We start from the raw sequence: 22,891 nt of genomic DNA, 5'->3' as shown, positions 1-22,891 counted from the left end.
CTCTTATGCTGCTGTCACCTCTAAGTCTTCAAGTGTTTTCAAATCAGCATCTTTTCCAAGTCACAGAAATCAAATCAGTAAATATCCAAATACATAAAACAGAAAAAAAGATGTGTGAATACAAATGGATTCCTAGTTGATAACTGCCTGGTAAACTGCAGGGTGGGAGGGGTAGGGGTGAACACCGTCAATTCCAGCACAACCACAGATCACTCAAAATAAACACTCTCATAAAGCACTTCAGATTTCTGAAGTGTAGCTGGAATTTTCAGAAAGCAGCAAAGACCACACAGTGTTCCTCAGATCTGCATATGCACTTCCTTCTCTCCTACTTCCAAAAACACACACACTTATACCAAGAGCTTTGTATTCATTTTAAGACAAGGACAGAAGAAACAGGAGCTACCTATGTAAACAAAAGGTATTAAGGCAAAGCAAACCCTTTATATTCAACCCTACCTTAAAGCAACTATTAGTTATGTTATGCTTTGATCTTTTCCACTATGCTCACTTATATATATTATTGTCAATACCTTTGAAAAAAAGAAAAAACATGTAAGAATTAAACATTTTAAGGACCTTTCACAAACCAAATGACAGTAGGTTTTTATTAACATATCTTACAATGTTGATTATTCCTAGTTTTGTAATCTCTGCTTAATTATAAAGATTGATTTAGCCTCTACAGTAATGTACTGTATTTAAATGATCATTCATACAAGATATCACACCAGTACATTTTTTTTTTTTGAATAATATACACACATCACTCTAGCTTGGACCTGTTATTTTTAAAAGTGGGTTTATAAATGGGACTTATAAAAGTTATGGGGGAAAAATTAAAGTTCTAGTTTAGCAGCATGCATGTATGTAATTCAAGTACAATTTTCAACCAAGTGCTTTTTAAAAATTTACTGGTGACTAATTCACCAATATCAAAATAAACACTATCAAATACCCAAATTTTAATGTTAAGGCTAATATTTTCACTTCACATCCATATGCACAACCATAAAACATTCCATTTTAAATATGTAGTAATCAAAGTCGGAATACATTATACCATGTATATATAGCATCAGAGTTTCAAACTGTAGAATTATTCAAGTTCATGAATCCTGTAACAGTATTTACTAGAGATTTAAATTAGCATTTTGCTCTTCAACCACACTTACAAATGGTCTGGTATTCATAATGACCGATGCAAAAAATATGACAGGCTGAACTTATGATACAGTATTTAAAAAAGTAGCAATGTGTTGGAAAGGACAACTATTTAGTTAAACAGAATCAGTCTCATCTTTCAGAAAGTTATCTTAATATTTTGGAAATGTATATAAAAATAGCAAGCTATTTCCATGTATTTTATTGTAGAGCTATAGGTCATTTTTTGACATTTTGAACACATTTGAACATGTACTGTTCTGCTCTATTTTAATGCAAGACCATCATTTAATGTCCATTTTCACATTCTGTAATGTCATGTCATTTGATAATTTTTAGAACATAGATCTGACTTTATTTTTGTATTTTATCATTAGATGCTTTTTAGTTTTTTACATGTAAAAATGTAATTTTATATAACAAGCCATGGAAGTTCGAAGTACCAGGAACTGCTTGATAGCACTATATATTAAATAGTCATCAAATTACTAAATAATTTGGAAGAAAAATCTTGTTAGCAATATATAACATGCTTTTCTGTAATCTTCCTTCTCTATTTATAGAGTGGGTTTTAGCTCAATCATTCCCATTCTTACTGATTAAAACCCCGACAAACATAAATTGCTTTTCGCAGCAGCTTCTAAGAAGAATGCAGATGCGGCTCATTCATGAGGGTCATCACCACTGAGCCTCTTCTTTTCCTTTTGGGAAACCAAGCAGAAATAGCAGTGATTACGCTGCACAAATACAATATAGATGAACCTCTCGAGATGATAGGGAAGTTCCAAAGCTAAGCTTCATTTATGGGTAAGTCTGAGCATTTCCAATTCAATCATTTAAACAAAAACTTGGGTTGGTAATAAAAGGGGGGCATGCACAAAATCAAAATCTGCCATGTGTATGCTCTTAAAACTTTCGATTTTACACCAAAAGCTATTTGTTAATACCTCAAGTAAGTCATCCAACTGAAATGGCAAATTTTGATTTTTAACGACTCCCTCCCCCAACCACACATATGTCCCCCAAAATGTACTGTATTATATTAACAGCAGCTATCTACTTATTTTACAACTATTTCAATTATTTACCTGGGGAGAATATTTATGAAATTCCTGAGAATGAATTAAGTTTTCAGCAAAGCCTTAAACTTTTAACAGATTCCTCACAATAAGAAAAAATTTTAAAGTCCTACTATTAGACCAACTTTTACTATACAGTATTTCACATAAATCATGTTTTACATTTTTTTTTCTAGTTACATACAGCAAAAATCTCAAATCAACACGAGAATGGCAGAGGGAAAAGATGCACTGTGTTTAGCAGATGCAAATTAAAACACACAGATATAAAGAAGCAGTAAAACTTTAAATAAATCACACCCACTCTAAGTATCAATGAAGAGCTGATATGCACTGCTGGGAGAATCATTTTTAAATGATTTTGTCAACAAGTTGTGCTTATTGTTAATTGTGGACTTAAAAAAAAAAAAGGACCATTAAAGAATGATTTAACTTATTTGTCATGTTCTCCAGATACTTAAAAAAAAGTTTATTATACCATTAATGTCATTACCAAGCACCTAATTTTGGAAAGGCTTCATAATATACGTTTTCTTTTTCTCTCTCAGCAAAAGCGTTAATCCCCAAAACTAAGGTAAAGCTTATTGTTGATAAATTCTTAATGAAAATGATATAATGCAATGCTGAGGTGGTGAATCACAGCCCATTGTAATGTGGACCCCATCTTTTATTGATGTGATCAAAAGTATGAGAAATCCACTGCTGCTCAAGAACTTTGTATCTTTCTTTACAAATGTAGAGAGGCTTGCCTCGCCTAGAATAAAAAGGGAAAAAAAGGCATTAAAAGTAATACAATACAGTGAAGATTTCACACACATTATTAAAAAATAGATTCTTTATGGTAAAAATCTCATATAGTAATCTGGTTTATTTCCTATTTCCTGAGCATATGGACGTGGAAAGTATCTCAAAAACTAGAAATAACTCTAAAGTAATGACTGTCAAAATTTCTTGATAGAAAACATATTTGTTATTACAATTACAAAGCCAGGAATGGTACATTGTTCTTACTGATCAAACCTCAATAAAACATTTAAATATATCCATGTGCATCTAACCTAAGATCCCGATCTTCTTCTCCGTGAGCATCCAAATACACAGAACCCCACAGGCAGAAGCGGTGGCCTCGAATGATGATAATCACCGATGCATTGATTAAAAGGAAAATCCCTGTTCCAGCACCACAGTTCTGAGAATGCTAAAAAATTAAAAATATATTAATGATCTTCATGATCAAATGGACCTTATAAGAAAATAAAGAATGCCTTAATCTTCTAAATAATACTGAAATATTTCTTAATTTTTTTAAAAGTTCACTGATCCATTTTGAGAGAGAGAGAGAGAGAGAGAGAGAGAGAGAGAGAGAGAGAGAGAGAGAGAACGCGCATGCGAGCATACAGGGGAGGGGCAGAGAGAAAGGGAGAGAGAATCCCAAGCAGGTTCTGCACTGTCAGCACAGGAGCCCGAGGCAGGGCTCACGAATGGTGACATCATGACCTGAACTGAAGTCAGATGCATAATCTACTAAGCCACCAGGTGCCCCTACTTAAATTTTTAATAAGATTTCATCTAAGTTAAACTTATAATTTCATTCTTAACACTTGATTAATAATACATTAGGAGGAATTTGGGTAAGGATTATATGGGAAAGCAATTAAGAGCCAACTTAAATCTAACTCTGAGGCTAGAATCCACAACAGCAGGCAGGACTGTTGTTTCAATGTCCATCATTTAAGAGCATGAGCCATTAAAGGGCAATGGGAGTAGGGAGAGGAACTGGAATTGTACTTAAGAAAAGTATTACTCACTTGAATTTTTTTTAACCTTTCTACCAGATTAAAAAGAACAAAGGAACAAAAATGAAATCCTTGCGTACTGTCCATTTAATTCAAAGAGTAGTTAAATATGAAGAGTTGGCTTCAGATTTTAGTTTTCATAAATTGTATATTATTTACTATTACTTACCAATACACATTCACAGTAACTCTGTTGCTTGCAGCAAAGTCCTTTCAGGCATACAAAAGTACCACAAACAAGGCAAACAGCAGGATCTTTAGGAACTTTGGTGCAGACACTACAGGTCTTTCTGTGGTAGTACTGAAAAATGGTGTTATAATTCTCAGGCAACTGGAGCAGGTGTGGTAATTTCCATCTTGACTCTTGGATAAGCAAGGCCTAAAATATCCAAAAATACTCATTAGTCCTTTGTATTTAAGTCACTAACAAAAAAATTTTTTTTTTCAAAATACTGTACTTATTTTTTAAAGGCTTGTTTTGTTTTTTATTTCAAGTTTTTACTTAAATTCTAATTAGTTAATATATAGGGTAATATTGGTTTCAGGAGAATTTAATGATTCATCACTTACATATAAAATACAGTGATCATCACAACAAGTGCCCTTCTTAATACCCATCACCCATTTAGCCCGTCCCCCACCCACTTCTCTCCATCAAGCCTCAGTTTGTTCTCTATAGTTAAGGGTCTCTCATTGTTTGCTTCCCTCTCTGTCTCTCTTCTTTTTCCTCTTCCCCTATGTTCATCTGTTTTGTTTCTCAACTTCCACATGAGTGAAATCATATGGTATTTTTCTTTCTGACTTAAAGGCTTTTTTTTTTTATTAAAGAAAAAGCCTCTGTATGCATGTGGTATATCTTCTTTGTTAAAACTCTTCTCATTTTCATTTTACAAATGACTAAAACAGTGCTTCAACAATTACCAATCTCTACTTTCATATGTAGTTTCCAATTACAATATGATGTCAGTTTTTAGATTAAGCACATTGAAACCTGTTAATACTTTACAAGAAAAATATTCAACATAACTGAGAAAGCATGGAAAATATATCTAGATGTACTTGTTTTTATTTTTTTTTTAAGTTTTTTTTAACGTTTATTTATTTTTGAGACAGAGAGAGACAAAGCATGAACGGGGGAGGGTCAGAGAGAGGGAGACACAGAATCTGAAACAGGCTCCAGGCTCTGAGCTGTCAGCACAGAGCCCAACATGGGGCCGGAACTCACGGACTGCGAGATCATGACCTGAGCCGAAGTTGGCCGCTTAACCGACTGAGCCACCCAGGCGCCCCGATGTACTTGTTTTTAAATAGGCTTAATGCAACATTTAAAAAAGTTAAACATTTTTAAAACCCAAGTTTTGATCTTTCTCAGATAAACAATTTATTGGCTTTTTTTTTTTAAAAGGTAAGGTCATAGTTGTAACTTATTATTTCTACCTCGATACTGTATAATCTAGAATCTCCTTCTTAAAAGATGTAAAATCTACTCACACCACAAGCTGTTAAGGCCTTTTGTATCCATAAGTGCTGGGGCTTACAACACTTTTCAAAAATTTTCTGCTCTAAGTACGAAAAAACCTGCCAAATTAAATTTCCCTGCATACTATACTTTATTAGTTATTTGCAGCTGTACAAAAATACTGGTAATAGCACTAATTTTTTTCTAGATGCCTCTCCATTAACACTTAAAATAGATAAAGTATAGTACGAATCTATTATCTCAAGAAACTGTATAGAAGGCAGGCAATTCATATGGTGATCACTTCACATTACCTACAGCCATAATCCATCTAAATCAAAGCAGTACTTAAGCAGCCAGCTTGGCACTTATCAATAAGCTCATGGATAAAGTAGTCATGGAGGCAAGAATAAGGACAACATATGGGCTTACAATATGCTACTTGCCTGTATTCAGTGTCCAATCCCACACTGCAAAGATTGCATATTTTGTAATGGGTTGATTATATTACACTCTTCCATCAGTGGAAGGAATAGCCATTTGTCCTCACTGAACTTGATACTTATCTAGATTAGGTTGTAAATTACCCAGTAGCTCACACCACGTGGTCTTAAAGAATTCTCTTCAAACAGAGATATAAGGCCAATAGGTAGATGTCTATGGAATTAACTGATTCTAACATATATTCAAAAATGTGAAAAAACTGCTGATCTTTAAATGATGAACTTACTTTGCTGATCAATTTTTAGATGGCACCAGCTGGAAGAAAATAACTATCAAATGGGGTATACGCTCCTACAGAATGAGGTATACAGCCTAAACCAGCAACCAGTATATATGGGTGATCATTTTCTCACAGATGAAATGCACCAATCTGGAAACCAGGGAGTGCAAAGTGGTTTTGGCGTCTCTCATGATTACACCTAAGAATTCAGTTTTTTATTTCTGTTTCCCTGCTATTCTGAATTCCTGTGTGATTTTAGGACCATCCTAAGGAAGCTGTGTACTATCCTCCATCAGAGGATATAATAATATTTCTAGCAAATTAGAAACTAAATGTCATCTGGCCATTTTAGGTTCCCCACATTACTAGGAGAAGAAAGGAATGGCTTAAAGCATTATCTGGAGGGACTGACCTTGACTATCAGGAGGAACTGAAATATTGCTATACAATTAGCAGCAGTATGTTTCGAAGTTAGAGATCTTCCACCCCCCCCCCCCACCTGCCATGTCCCAAAACTGTTGCAATCAAACTGTCTGCCTATAACCAAAGAATCTTAGCTGGTATAAAAAAATTAGAAGTAGTAATTCAGGCTATCTTGCAAGGGTAGTTTTGTTAGACTATTCAGCTCCAATCACTGTTTATCTTGTTCAAACTTAAAATTCCAGGTAAAGAAAATCTGGTTGATCTGGGTCAGGGTAAGGATTAGAGACAGAACAGAATGGAATAGGAACAAGCACAGGGATGCAGGTCAGATATAAGTACATTCAAATAACTGGTAAAAATTCAATTTAAGTAGAAATAAATAAATGACTACTATTCTGGCTCTAAAACAAATCATTATCACTCAATTTTACAAAAAAGATTAATTATTTTTAAATGATGCTTTTTTTTTTTTTTTAAGTAGGCTCCATGCCCAGCATGGAGCCCAACACAGGGCTCAAACTCATGACCCTGAGATCAAAACCTGAGCTGAGATCAAGAGCTGGATGCCTAACTGACTGAGCCACCCAGGTGGCCCTAGATGATAAATTCTTATTATCCATCAATATCCATACCAATAATCATATATCCAACATGTAAGCTTGCTATTATGCAGTCAAATGAGTGAATTTTTATCTATTGCTTAACTCATGACTCCTATGAAGACACAAAATTTTAAGTACACTTATCACTTTCTCCTGTCCTGGTTCTACAATTATACCCATCTCTTACCCCTAGTCATTCCTTATAGGTTTTGAGACATCAATATGTAACTTCAGATTCTAGCTATAATCTATAAATAAATTACTACATAGGACAAAATTTTTACACATAATATACAAGGTTCAAGAAATTCTCTTTCCTTTTAAAAAAAAGAGCATATCCTCCTTGAGGATTTCAACAAAAAACAAAATGAACAAAAGCAGAGATATTTTTTATTTATGCTTACCTTGCCTTTATTATTCACCCAGTGTTTTAAAAATTAAGTCTAGTCTGACACCTCCCTCTAAAATACTCATTTTCTGTCCCCTGATGTTAAAATTCTCATTTTCCCTGAAACATAGCCCTTCTTTCATCAGTTCTATTTCTACCAATGATATCATCCTACACTGTTCTACAAATATTTATTAGGTGACTAGTCTGTATCAGGTACTTTCTAAGAGCTAGGAATTCAAGGATAAATAAGGAACAATTTTTGCTTTTGAAGCCCCCATTCAGACATATCAAACAAACATAAGTGATAAATATGGCAACTATTAGTGACCATGGCAAAAGTACTGTCATACAGCACAACAGAGAGAGGGGATTAGAACTGAAGAGGAAGATGGGTTATCAGAAAAAGCTTTATAGAAGAGGTATGTGTATCTTAGCAAAACCTTAATGGGTGATTAACACAACATGAGAAGGGTAGGAAAACTGCTTTAGATAAGAGCAACAGCAATAAGCAATAACACAGATGTTTAAAAGTATACAGCACACTTAAGAAACATTCTTCTGTGGTCTGAGCAAGGTGGTAGCAGGGAAGTGATATAGAATGAGGTCAGAAAGGCAAGCAAGATGGTGAAAATTCTTGAATGTCATGCAAAGACTTCCTATCTTCCTCTGGCCAATGGGGCAGCATCAATGGTGCTTTAAGCAAGACCACGTTTCTATCAGATCTATATCTCCTAGCTACTACTCTTCCGATGATTTGAGTTCCAAGGTCTTAAAGTCAAGTACAACTGGTCATCAAGCCCTATATATTTTTCCTAAAATGTCTCTTGCATTGGTTACATTCTAATTTCTACTATGCCAGATTTTCTACTATCTAATTTCTACTGTAAGACCAGATTTTCTTCACCACCTAAACAATCCCTGACTTTCCTGTCTCCTTCGATTTACCTACTAAAAAAACCTCCCAAATTACCTCCCTAATACACTAATTCCAGTTCTCAAAAACTGTAGTTCTACCTATAGAAGAAAGTCTGAGCACCAAACCATGGCATTCACAGCCACCTCCCACTGCCTATCTTTCCAATTACCTCATCTCCAAAACAAAATTTTTTACCAGCCAAACTGGCAGCATAGGCAAATTGTAAAGTAAAACAAGGCCTTTTAAATCTGCTAGTCCAAACCTTTGACTTTTAGGTGACAGTTCTCTTTCCAGTAAGCTTACAAGTTCCTTGCCTATCTTAAAATTGTTTTGTATCTTCCAAGTCTAGTACTATCATAATTTAATGCATTCAATAAAAATTTGATGACCTAAAACAAACTAAAAGTAATATATTAATAACTTAGGTTTGTTCACTGAAATATTTCTGCTTTTATACTCATTATATAAGCAAAACCATTTTTTCAACATCAGTTTATTAACAAATGCTGCCAAGAACAGATGACCTGAAATTTTTAATTATTCATTATTGTTTTTACATACCTTTCCTTGTTCCGCATGTCTTTCAGTAAATGAATTTATCTCAAAACACCACTGAGATATAATATCAAATGCTGGAACTGGCCAATCCAGACAGGAGGCACTGATGAATGGATGTTCTGTTTGGTAAAACGTTGGCAGAAGTCCCAGGCAGCTGGAAAGAACTGAAAATTCTTCTTCTTCCTTTTAGACATGAAACAGGAAATTCTCAAGACATTTCATCAAGAACATTCATTTCTCATTAAAGATATTTTAAGTGTCATCCTTATCAACTGCTTTCGGACAGTAAGAAAATTTTCTTAACATTCAACTAAAGAAAAACGAAGGGAGTAGGAGGAGCAAAGGAGAGAGAATAGGTTTCTAGCTTTTATATTCAAATATCCCCAGTATTTCTCTTTGAAATTCAAATCTTAAACTGCCATACCATCTGTGTCTTCTATGTATTTATTTTTTAAATAGTGTTGTCATATTTCTGATGAATACAGTCTATAGAACCTAGCTACTCTGTGAGAGCAAATGTTTTTGGGGCAAAGGGAAAGTGGCTTTTGATTAAAAACACACAGGCTGTCAGTGTGGGTGAACAGTAAAAACATGGAATGCACGAGACATAGTGCAAAATAATTTGCCTGGACCCTGAATGAGTGTAAAACAGTTTTTTGTGTTTTTTTTTGTTTTTTTTTGTTTTTTTTTAACGTTTATTTATTTTTGGGACAGAGAGAGACAGAGCATGAACGGGGGAGGGTCAGAGAGAGGGAGACACAGAATCTGAAACAGGCTCCAGGCTCTGAGCTGTCAGCCCAGAGCCCGACGCGGGGCTCGAACCCACGGACCGTGAGATCGTGACCTGAGCCGAAGTCGGTCGCCCAACCGACTGAGCCACCCAGGCGCCCCAAAACAGTTTTTATTTACTCTTTTATTTAAAAAGTTTTTAAATGTTGATTTATCTTTGAGAGAGAGAGAGAGAGAGAGAGAGAGAGAGAGAGAGAGAGAGAGTGAGTGGAGGAGGGACAGAGGGGGAGAGGGAGACACAGAATCTGAGCTGTCAGCACAGAAGCCGATGCAGGGCTCAAACTCACAAGCCAGGAGATCATGACCTGAGCTGAAGTTGAACGCTCAACCAAATGTGCCACCCAGGCACCCCAACAAGGTCAGTTTTTAAAAGAGGGTGGAGTTTTTAAAAGCTTGAGAGATCTAAGTGCCAGCTAAGCTGAAGCTCTACTCTGTAATAAAAGAACCAAAGAATTCAGTGAGCCAAGGACACATATCCTGATTTTGAAAAGAATTTGTTAGTCTTATAAACACCAAAAATACACCCTCCAATCCTTCTCTAACTAAAAGACCATTTAGGAGACTCAACGTTTACTTTCCCCTGTCCACTGGATCCGTTCCTATCATCCTCCAAATTCCAGGTCACCTGGGAATCCTTTCCCGACCAAACTTAAGGACAACTTAGGTTACTCAGCTCCATTCAGATGAAGTTAATCCTTCCATACCTTGTAAACACTTCTCATGTTTATATTTTCTATTAATTAATTAATTTAAAAATAAATCAGCATTTCCTATAAGACTGTGGGAGTAGTCCCTGGGGATAGGGGCTGTGTACCTCCAGCGCTTGGCACATAGTAGACATTCAACACACATCTGTTTGTAAAACTGAACTCATTATGTAGATTAAGCACAAAATTCTAAAATGTACAACAAAGAAAAATAAAGATAAAAAAGCAAAATGATACACAGGCTGAAAAAGATGTTAATGTTTAAAATCTCTAGAAATGAGGCTGCAAATCCCCCATTTACATAGCTACACAAGGCATCTTAAAAAACAACTTTATTGAGGTGTAGTTTATATACCATAAAATTCATCCACTTTAAGTGTATTTTGATGAATTCTGGCAAGTGTAGCCAAGTAACCACTACTACAATAAAACTTTGGAACAATTCCATCCCCTCCAAGTTTCCTTGTGCCTGTATGCCTTCAATTCCAGCCATTACTCCTGGCCCCAAGAAATCACTAATCCTGCTTGCTGCCATTATAGTTTTGGCTTTAAAAAAGTTTTTCATATAGATAGGCTCAAACAGTGTGTGTATATATGTATATGTGTGTGTGTGTATGTGTATGTGTGTGTGTGTGTGTGTGTGTGTAGATAGATAGAGAAAATCTTTTGTGCCTGGCCTCTTTCAGTTAGCAAAATATTTTGAGATTCATTCATGTTATTCTATCAGCAGCCCATTCCTTTTTACTGCTGAGTAGTATTCCACTGCATGGATATTACCACATTTTGTTGATGTATTCACTAGCTGATGAATTCTGGCTTGTTTCAGTTTTTGGCTACACAAATCAAGCTGTTATAAACATTTATGTAAAAGTCTTTATGTGAATATATGTTCTCATTTCTTTTGGTAGATACTCAGGATAGGAAAATTGTTTGGTTGTCCAAACATAGTAAGTCCATGCTCAGCTTTTTAAAGAAACTGCCACATTTTTTTCAAATTTGATTATAACATTTTGTATTCCCACCAGCAATGAGTGAGAGCTGCAGATACTCCAAATCCTTACCAACACTTGTAACATTAATTTGTACTCTTCTCATCAACAATGATGGCGAACACCTTTTTACTTACTTGTAGGTCTTTTATATATATTAAAAAATTTTTAATGTTTATTTATTTTGGGGAGGGGGGAGGAGAGAGAGAGAAAGAGAAAGGAATGGAGGGAGGATGGGAGGGAGAGGCAGAAGAGAGAGAGACAAAGAACTCAAAGTGGGCTCCAGGATCCATGCTGTCAGCACAGAGCCTGAAGCAGGGCTTGAACTGTGAGATCATGACCTGAGCCAATGTCGGATGCTTAACCAACTGAACCACCCAGGCGCCTCTCTTTCACACACATCATTCCTATGAAAAGTGCCTATACAAATTTTATGCCCACTGTGTGGTTTTTGTTTTAATTATTGACTTACAAGAGTTCTTAACATATTCTGGATACAAGTCCTTCCTCCATATGTTTTTTTAATTGAGATGTAATTTGTATTCCATAAAATTCACCCTCTTAACATGCACAGTTTAGTACATTCACAGAATTGTGCAACCATCACAAACTAATTCCAGAATATTTTCATCGCCCTATTGTAAATGGAATTATTTCTTTAAAAAAAAAAAATTTTTTTTTAACATTTATTTATTTTTGAGACAGAGAGAGACAGAGTATGAACGGGGAAGGGTCAGAGAGAGAGGGAGACACAGAATCCGAAACAGACTCCAGGCCCTGAGCTGTCAGCACAGAGCCCGACACGGAGCTTGAACTCACAGACCGTGAGATCATGACCTGAGCTGATTAACCGACTGAGCCACCCAGGCACCCTGGAATTATTTCTTAAATTTCATTTTTGGATTGCTCACTGCCAGTGCAAATAAATTAGATGTGGGGTTTTTTTTGTTGTTGTTTGTTTGTTTGTTTTTTATGGTACATAGATCATGTATCCTATAACTCTGCTGAACTCAGTGATTTGCTTTAATAGTTTTTTGGAGATTCCTTATAATTTGCCCACAAAAGATTATCTAATTTGAAAACAGATGTTATTTTACCTCTTCCTTTCCAATCCAGATGCCTTTTATTTCTTTTTCTTGCCTAACTGCTCTTCCCAGAACCTCTAATTCAATACTAAAAAGAAGTGATGAGGGCAGCCATCCTGGTCTTGTTCCTGATCTTCAGGAGAAAGTTTCCTATCTTTCATTATTAATTATGATGTTAGCTATGTATTTTTCATACATTTATTAGGCTGAAAAAAATTGCTTTCTGTTGTTTTTTTAGTGTTTTTACCGTGAACAGGAATTGAATTTCGTCCAAAAAAATTTTTTACTGAGGTGATAATATGGTTTTAAAAATCTCTTTTATTGATATGGTGAATTAAATTAAATTAAATGATTTTTGTTGTTGAACCAACTATGCATTCCTAGAATAAACCCACTTGGCCATGATGTATTATCCTCTTCTACTGCTAATATTTTGTCAAGGCGTTTGCTTTATGTTCATGAAAGATGTGGGTTTGTAGTTTTCTCACGATGCCTGATTTGGGTGTTGGGGTAAAACTGGCCGATTAAAATGAATTTGGACTGTTTCTTCTTCCTCTGTTTTCTGAAAGAGTTTATATGTATCAATGGAATTTCTTCCTTAAATGTTTGATAGGATTAACCATGATGTTATCTTTGTTGGTATAAAGTTGTTGACTTTTCTTTTTTGGAAGAATAATTATAGAGGTTTAATAGCTAAATCAACTTTCTTACTTTATACAGATCTAGTTAAGACTTCCTATTTCTTCTTGAGTCAGTTTTAGTAAGTTTTATTTTTCAAGGAATTTGTCCATTTAATCTACATTATCAAATTTATTGGCAAATGTTATTCATAATACTCTCTTACAGTTTTGTAGGGATGTTTCCTCCTTCATTCCTGATATTGGTAATTTGTACCTTCTTTTCTTTTTATCAACCTGGTGAGGAGTCCGGCTCCTGGTTAAAATTCTACGTGTGATTTTTTCAGACCTAACTATAGGCAATTTATAAAGGTTTTACTTCACAGGCTTCATGGATGAAAACTGCCCTCCCTACATCAGATCCAGTACACAGCCAAAATGCACTGCAGTCTCTGAAGGAATTTCTAGTCAAGTTCTCAGCCCCCTACCCCCATCCTGTCACACTCTTTCATATATTTACATTCCCAGCCCTGGTACCTTTATTCCTAGGCTTCTTTATCTGAGGCCTTGAGAAGGAGTGTCTTCTACTCTTATCCTTGTCTCCCCAAACCCTTCTCTATCTCAGAGTCCATAACACTGCCAGAGCTTTTAGTTCGGGGCTTTTGGGGCTCCTTCAACAGATCCCCATATCTGTGCTGATATACCTGATCCTCCACTGTTGTACCATTTCATTCCATAAGGGTAAATGGAACAGAAGGAACTGGCACTTCTTCTGGTCTTAGCCTCCTGCTTCACAGTAAGTGACTGAAGACCTAATTCTCTCACTTTTGGCTTGTGACTGACTTTAATCAGCTACTCTGACACCCAGCAGCTCAATTCTCTTTCTCCCAGCTCAGCTGAGCTCCTAACATTTTAGGTTTATCCATTTTACTGATCTTTACAAAAAAACAGACTTTCGACTCACTGAATTTCTCTACTGTCTCTTCTTCGTTACTCCTTCATTGATTTCTGCTCTAATTTTTGTAATTTCCTTTCTTTTAATTGCTCGGGGTCTAATTTGAAACTAGAAGCTTCATAAAGTAGAAATTTAGACAAATGACTTGAGAAGTTTCTTCAATTTTTTAAATGTTTATTTACTTACTTTTTTCTGTGGGGGCGGGGGCAGAGGCAGAAGGAGAGAGGATCTCAAGCAGGCTTGGTGCTATCAGTGCAGAGCCCCATGCAGGGCTTGACCTCATGACCTGAGATCTGAGCTGAAATCAAGACTAGGACATTTAGGGGCGCCTGGGTGGCGCAGTCGGTTAATCGTCCGACTTCAGCCAGGTCACGATCTCGCACTCCATGAGTTCGAGCTCCGCGTCGGGCTCTGGGCTGATGGCTCAGAGCCTGGAGCCTATTTCAGATTCTGTGTCTCCCTCTCTCTCTGCCCCTCCCCTGTTCATGCTCTGTCTCTCTCTCTCCCAAAAATAAATAAACGTTGAAAAAAAAAAAAAAAAAGACTAGGACATTTAACTGACTGAGCTATCTAGGTGCCCCTAGAACTTTCTTCTTTTTAAATATAAGCATTTGAAGCTGTATCTCTCCAAGGACTACTTTAGCGGCATCCCACTTTTTTGCTATGCTGTGTTTTCATTTTCACTCAGTTTAAGTGTTTTCTAATTTCCTTGGAATTTCTGACCTAATGTAAGTTATTTAAAAGTATGTTGCTTAATTCCCACACATTTGGGGATTTCCATATTTTTTGTTATTGATTTCTAATTTAATTCCTGTGTGGCAGAAATGTGTTGCATGATTTCAGTTCTTCTGAATTTATTGATACTTGCATTATGGCTTGGCATATGGTATATTCTGGTGAATATTTCATGTACACTAGTAAAAAATATGCATTCTATTATTGTTTGGTGAAGTATTCTATAGATGTCATTATACCAAGTTGATTGATAGTATTATTCAGATAACATTTATACTATTTGGTTATCTGTCTACTTGTTATTGACTAGTAAGAAAGAACCCTGAAATCTCTAGTTGTAATTGTGGATTTGTCTGTTTTTTCTTTCAATTCTGTCAATTTCTGCATACGTAATTTGGAGTTTTGTTGTTTTGTGCATATATATTTATAAATGATTTATCTTCCTGCTGTATTGAGAGAAGACAGTTATTTCTAATGTAAGGCACAAAAATAACCTGAGAAAAAGAGAACTACCAATGGTAGAAAAATAGCAACATTTTCATCTTTGTGACAGGAAATCCAACAACCAATAAAAATTAACAAAGATTTACATAAATGTATTTCTTTTCTCCTGGGATTCCTAGGCTACTTCATGATTACTTGGCCTGTATTTTATGAAGCAGATACTGAGTCCAAATGCAGTTCACTGAAATGAAAGAATCATAGCTGAGGAAAAATTTATGAAAGAAATACAAAATGAAAGAAAAGTTTCCCATTCAACTTAAACAAAACAGAGTGGCAGATTATTCTAAACAAAGAAGAGTCATGAGATACTTTTTTCAAGATCAGACAGTAAATTATCTTTTTAATTTTTTCATTCTCTAATTATTTTCAAAAGAAGTGCTATATAACAAGTAAATTGGAGTAAAAGAAAATGGCTCCTAAATATGGAACATGCTCAACCTTAGGAGGAATGCTAATAAAAACTACACTGAGATATATTTTACCTAGACAAAAGATGTAGAGGCAAAAATCAAACAGTGTGATAACACACTAAGTAGATACAAGTACAGTATAGGGAAACTCTCATACATTACTGTCAACATAATTGGTTCAACTTCAACGAAGGGTAGTTTGGTAACAACCATCATAACTACAAGTGCGTGTAAGGGCTGCCACAGCAAATCACTTCAAAGAATTTATCCTACAAATACAATAAAAAAAAAACATGCAAAATAACTTGCATATACTATTATTCATTGTTGTATCATTTACAAAGAGCAAAGGACTAGAAATAACCCAAATATTTATTAATGGAGGACTGATTAAATTAATCCTGGTACCTCATACAATGAAATATTCTGAATCTGTAAAACAAAATGAGGAAGATCTTCATATATTGAATATGAAATGCTCTCTAAGGACCCTAAATAGCCAAAGCCCATCTTGAAAAGGAAAAGCAAAGCTGGAGGCATCACAATTCTGGACTTCAAGTTATATTACAAAGCTGTAGTCACCAAAACAGTATGGTACTGGCACAAAAATAGACACAGAAATTAATGCAACAGAATAGAAAACCCAGAAATAAACCCACAACTATATGGTCAACTAATCTTCAACAAAGCAGGAAAGAATAACAAATGGACAAAAAGTCTCCTCAACCAGTGGTGTTGGGAAAATTGGACAGCAACATGCAGAAGAATGAAACTGGATCACTTTCTTATACCATACACAAAAATAAATACAAAATGGATGAAAGATCTAAATGTGTGACAGGAAACCATCAAAATCCTACAGGAGAACACAGGCAGTAACCTCTTAGGCATCAGGTGTAGCAACTTCTAACTAGACACGTTTCCAGGGGCAAGGGAAACAAAAGCAAACATGAACTACTGAGACTTTATCAAGACAAAACACCTTCTGCACAGTGAAGGAAATAACAAAACTAATCAAAACCACAGTGAGATACCACCTCACACGTGTCAGAATGGCTTAAACTAACAACACAGGAACAACAGATATTAGCAACGATGCGGAAAAAGGGGAGCCCCCTTACACTGTTGGTGGGAATGCAAACTGGTGCAGCCACTCTGGAAAACAGTATGGAGGCTCCTCAGAAAGTTAAAAATAGAACTACCCTATGACCCAGCAATTGCACTACTAGGTATTTACCCCAAAGGATACAAAAATACTGACTTGAAGGGGCACATGCACCCCCAATGTTTAGAGCAGCATTATCAACAACAGCCAAATTATAAAAGCAGCTCAAGTGCCCATTGATAGATGAATGGATAAAGATGTGGTATATATGTACAATGAAGTATTACTCAGCCATCAAAATGAATGAAACCTTGCCATTTGCAATGACATCTATGGAGCTAGAATGTATTATGCTAAGTAAAATAAGTTAAGCGGAGTAAGACAAATACCATATGCCGTATGATTTCACTCACATGTGGATTTTAAGAAACAAAACAAATGAGCAAAGGGGAAAAAAATTGTTTGAGAGAACAAATTGATGGTTATCAGAGGGGAAGTGGGTGGGGAGATGGGTCAAATACGTGATGGGGATTAAGGAGTGCACTTTCTGTGATGAACACCAGGTGTTGTATGATAGCGCTTAAATCACTATATTGTACATCTGAAACTAGTATTATACTGTATGGTAACTAACTGGAATTTAAATAAAAACTTTTTAAAAAAAGAAACTGTACTTTTGAATTTTGAAAACTATGAATACAGTACCTGTTCAAAAAATATATATTTTTCTTTTCTGCAAACATAATTATTGCAGAATATGTTTATAATATTTAAACACTAGAAAGTATGAAAAGATATCATTAAAAAAAAAAACAAAACTTTCAACCATCTCTGTTCCCTTTCAATACAAATCTCAAACTCACAATCCCAACTCCTAGGTAAGAACTGACCATAATTTTTTTTAAATGTTTTATTTATTTTTGAGACAGAGACAGAGCATGAGCAGGCGAGAGGCAGAGAGAGAGGGAGACACAGAATCTGAAGCAGGTTCCAGGCTCTGAGCTGTCAGCACAAAGCCCGATGCAGGGCTCGAACTCACAAACCGTGAGATCATGACCTGAGCCGAAGTCGGATGCTTAACTGACTGAGCCATCTAGGCGCCCCAGAACTGACCATAATTTTTTAATGTATTTTTCCAGAGTGTGTGTGTGCGCGTGTGTGTATATAAACCACTATTTTTCCCCTACTGAATTTAATATAAGCATACCTTGCCTTTGTTTACTTAAAATATTTTTGAGATATTTCCATATTAATACATAGAAAACTTTCTATTCTTTTCTTTAAAAAATTGTTTTTAATGTTTATTTATTTTTTGCAGAAGAGAGAGAGAGACAGAGCATGAGTGCCAGAAGGGCAGAGAGAGAGAGAGGGAGACCAGGATCTGAAGCAGGCTCCAGGCTCTGAGCTGCCAGCACAGAGCCTGACATGGGGCTCGAACTCATGGACCGTGAGACCATGACCTGAGCCGAAGTCGGATGCTCAACCAACTGAGCCACCCAGGTGCCCTCCATTCTCTTCTGAAGAGTATTCCATTGTATGAAAAAACCACAATTTATTTAATAAGCTTCTCATTGATGGATACTTCAGATGTTTTCAATTTTTTTTTTTGCTATTTCCATGTCTATTCATCTATCAATAAATTGATCATCCTATTATTGTACTAAAAGAGACACCTATAGATGAAGTATTCACAATTGTATTGAGATTCAAAGAGAGTACAACATGCAATATTTTAACAGTTTTTATAGACTGAATACTAGAAGAAAACTGAGTGCTTCAAAAAAAGTTTTGTGTAGCAAGCAGTAGCACAGTTCAGACGGTAATAGTTCAGATTTGGCATGCAGACTGACTGTGTTCAAATCCTGGCTGCTTTAAATACTAGCTGTGAGTCTTGAGCAGATTATTCAGCTCTGGGCCTGTTTACTTGTCTGTAAAGTGAGGACTATAACAGCCATCTCAGAATTGTTCTGGAACTTAAATGAATTCAAACGCAAAGCACTTAACAGTGCTTAGCATGTAGTCAGTATACAGTAAATGCTAGCTATCAATATAAATATTCATGGCAAAACTATTGTTTGACAGAAGAGAGAAAAAAGAATTAAAGGAGATATATTAGAGCACTGATTTTCAAATGTTGGGATGGTGGTGATAATCAAGGTCCCCTAGAAGAGTCTGATAACCATTTTCTTCTAAGAAAAATACACATACACAAACATTTTACAGGTAATGCTATGGAATTCAAAAATTACCTGAAGTCCCTCTGTAAGAATTCCGGAGTTAGAGGATAAATAAGAGAGGCTGCATTTAAGTAGGGGAAAATATAGGAGAACCATATAGTTTACTATAATTAGCCCTCTCATGGTAGTAGAAATAGTGTTAGGTTAAGACATTTAACCAAATTAGGAAGTCTAAAGATTACTGTGGAGAGCAGAATGTTGTGCTGGAATATGTACTAGGTACCATTCTTGATGAATTCCCATGCTTACCAAAATGTTAAAAAAATTTTTTTAAATGTCTTGTGAAACTCAAGAGTCTACTATTACAAATAATCATAGAATTTATTAGCAAGGTGGATAAATGTAGATGATTAATGTTCAAAAATCCAGTTGGATTTCTACATCTTAGCAACATACTAGAAAATATAATTTTAAATAATTCCATTTATAATAATAATAAAAAAGAAACAAACAAAAAGAAATGCACAGGAAACTTAAAAGAAGTCTCTTAGGATAGGGTACAAAAAAGGATGCTGCCTCCTTTCTTGATAAAAACCCTCAAGAAAGTAGGGATAGAAGGAGCATACCTCAAGATCATAAAAGTCATATATGAATGAACCAACACTAATATCATCCTCAGTGGGGAAAAACTAAGAGCTTTCCCCCTAAGGTCAGGGACAAGACAGGGATGTCCACTCTCGCCACTGTTATTCAACATAGTATTGGAAGTCTTAGCCTCTGCAATCAGACAACACAAAGAAATAAAAGGCATCCAAATCGGCCAGGAGGAGGTCAAACTTTCACTCTTCGCAAATGACATGATACTCTATATAGAAAACCCAAAAGATTCCACCAAAAAATTGCTAGCATTGATTCATGAATTCAGCAAAGCTGCAGGATATAAAATCAATGCACAGAAATCGGTTGCATTCCTATACACCAACAATGAAGCGACAGAAAGGGAAATCAAGGAATCGATCCCATTTACAGTTGCACCAAAAACCATAAAACACCTAGGAATAAATCTAACCAAAGAGGTGAAAAATCTATACACTGAAAACTACAGAAAGCTTATGAAAGAAACTGAAGAAGACACAAAAAAATGGACAAAGATTCCATGCTCCTGGATAGGAAGAACAAATATCGTTAAAATGTTGATACTACCCAAAACAATCTACATATTCAATCCCTGTCAAATAAATGGGCAATCAAATAAATTGCCCATAAATGGGCAATCCCTGTCAAAATAACACCAGCATTCTTCACAGAGCTAGAACAAATAATCCTAAACTTTGTATAGAACCAGAAAAGACCCCCGAATAGCCAAAGAGATCTTGAAAAAGAAAACCAAAGCAGGAGGCATCACAATCCTGGACTTCAAGCTATACTACAAAGCTGTAATCATCAAGACAGTATGGTACTGGCACAAGAGCAGACACTCAGATCAATGGAACAGAACAGAGAACCCAGAAATGGACCCACAAACATATGGCCAACTAATCTTTGACAAAGCAGGAAAGAATATCCAATGGAATAAAGACAGTCTCTTCAGCAAGTGGTGCTGGGAAAACTGGACAGCGACATGCAGAAGAATGAACCTGGACCACTTTCTTACACCACACACAAAAATAAACTCAAAATGGGTGAAAGGCACAAATGTAAGACAGGAAGCCATCAAAATCCTCCAGGAGAAAGCAGGCAAAAACCTCTTTGTCCTTGGCCACAGCAACTTCTTACTCAACACATCTCCAGAGGCAAGGGAAAGAAAAGCAAAAATGAAATACTGGGACCTCATCAAAATAAAAAGCTTCTGCACAGCGAAGGAAACAATCAGCAAAACTAAAAGGCAACTGACAGAATGGGAGAAGAGGTTTGCAAATGACACAGATAAAGGGTTAGTATCCAAAATCTATAAAGAACTTATCAAACTCAACATCCAAAAAACAAATAATCCAGGGAAGAAATGGGCAAAAGACATGAATAGACACGTCTCCAAAGAAGACATCCAGATGGCCAACTGACACATGAAAAAATGCTCAACATCACTCATCATCAGGGAAATACAAATCAAAACCACAATGAGATACCACCTCACACCTGTCAGAATGGCTAATATTAACAACTCAGGCAACAACAGATGTTGGCGAGGATGCGGAGAAAGAGGATCTCTTTTGCATTGTTGGTGAGAATGCAAGTTGATGCAGCCACTCTGGAAAAGAGTATGGAGGTTCCTCAAAAAACTAAAAACAGAACTACCCTATGACCCAGCAATTGAACTACTAGGCATTTATCCAAGGGATACATATGCACTGTTTCGAAGGGAAACATGCACCCCCATGTTTATAGCAGCACTATCAACAATAGCCAAAGTATGGAAAGAGCCCAAATGTCCATCGATGGATGAATGGATAAAGAAGATGTGGTATATATATACAACGGAGTATTACTCGGCAAATCAAAAAGAACGAAATCTTGCCATTTGAAATTACGTGGATGAACTGGAGGGTATTATGCTAAATGAAATTAGTCAGAGAAAGACAAAAATCATACGACTTCACTCATATGAGGACTTTAAGAGACAAAACAGATGAACATAAGGGAAGGGAAACAAAAATAATATAAAAATAGGGAGGGGGACAAAACAGAAGAGACTCATAAATATGGAGAACAAACTGAGGGTTACTGGAGGGGTTGTGGGAAGGGGCATGGGCTAAATGGGTAAGGGGCACTAAGGAATCTACTCCTGAAATCATTATTGCACTATATGCTAATTTGGATGTAAATTTAAAAAAAAATGACTTAAAAAAAAAAGGATGCTGCCTGTTACATCCACTGTTCAAAATACTCACTAGACATGTATTAAGACAATAACAGAAAAATAAATATTTGAAGGAAAGAGACAACATTCTCATTATTTTCAGATGATATGATAATTACATAAAGCACCTAAAAGAATCAACAGGCAAACTATTCAAATTAGTAAGAGTTCAGCAAGTGACCAGTTACAAGAACACACCAAAATTAATAGTAGTATTCTATACCAGCAAGAAGTAATCAGAGTGTCACAGAAATAACACATCATTTAGAAAGAAACTAAAACCATAAAGCCTTTTGGGTTCACTTTATGAAGAATGTTCCAGACTTTAGATGACAATTTTAGGAGTGCCTGGGTAGCTCAGTTGGTTGAGCATCTGACTTCAGCTCAAGTCATGATCTTGCAGTTTATGAGTTCAAGCCTCACATCAGGCTCACTCCTTTCAGCACGGAGCCTGCTTCGGATCCTCTGTCCCCCTCTCTCTCTCTCTGCCCCTCCCCCACTTGTGGTCTCTCACCTTGTGCTCTCTCTCTCTTTCTCTCTCTCTCAGAAATAAAGTAAACATAAAAAAGACGACAATTTAAAAATTCTATGAAAATTAAAAGAAGCCCTGAATGGACATATAAACTATGCTCAATGTCTTAAAACTACATGTTCAAAGCAATTCTCATCTAACATCTTGTAGGCTATTGGAAGAAAATTGACAAATTGATTATAAAAGTATTTGTGAGAATAAATATATCGCTAACCAAAAAAATTAAATGAAAGTGACACAAAGAAAAAAATGTGAAATCTACAAAAGTTAGATTACACAGATGACAGAAATCTAAACAAAAAGAGAACTTCTACCTA

General features: G+C 35.8%; 1 protein-coding gene across 4 annotated transcripts in view; it reads right to left on the bottom strand.

The window, feature by feature from the left end:
- Window positions 1-576: 576 nt before the first annotated feature.
- Window positions 577-22,891, bottom strand: part of UBR3 (ubiquitin protein ligase E3 component n-recognin 3) — a 244,688-nt gene continuing 222,373 nt past the window's right edge. For all 4 annotated transcript variants that reach the window (XM_040475340.1, XM_040475341.1, XM_040475343.1 and 1 more), the window contains 4 exons: window positions 9,116-9,295; window positions 4,209-4,418; window positions 3,302-3,441; window positions 577-2,997 (listed from right to left, as the gene is read on the bottom strand). In XM_040475340.1, coding sequence (XP_040331274.1) covers window positions 2,880-2,997; window positions 3,302-3,441; window positions 4,209-4,418; window positions 9,116-9,295 — 648 coding nt within the window. In that variant the 3' untranslated portion in view covers window positions 577-2,879. The remainder of the gene's footprint in view (window positions 2,998-3,301; window positions 3,442-4,208; window positions 4,419-9,115; window positions 9,296-22,891) is intronic.

Source organism: Herpailurus yagouaroundi, unplaced genomic scaffold, assembly GCF_014898765.1.
Source record: "Herpailurus yagouaroundi ecotype Mexico unplaced genomic scaffold, PumYag 140, whole genome shotgun sequence".
Taxonomy (NCBI): domain Eukaryota; kingdom Metazoa; phylum Chordata; class Mammalia; order Carnivora; family Felidae; genus Herpailurus; species Herpailurus yagouaroundi.
This window is presented reverse-complemented; position numbering and strand designations above follow the sequence as displayed.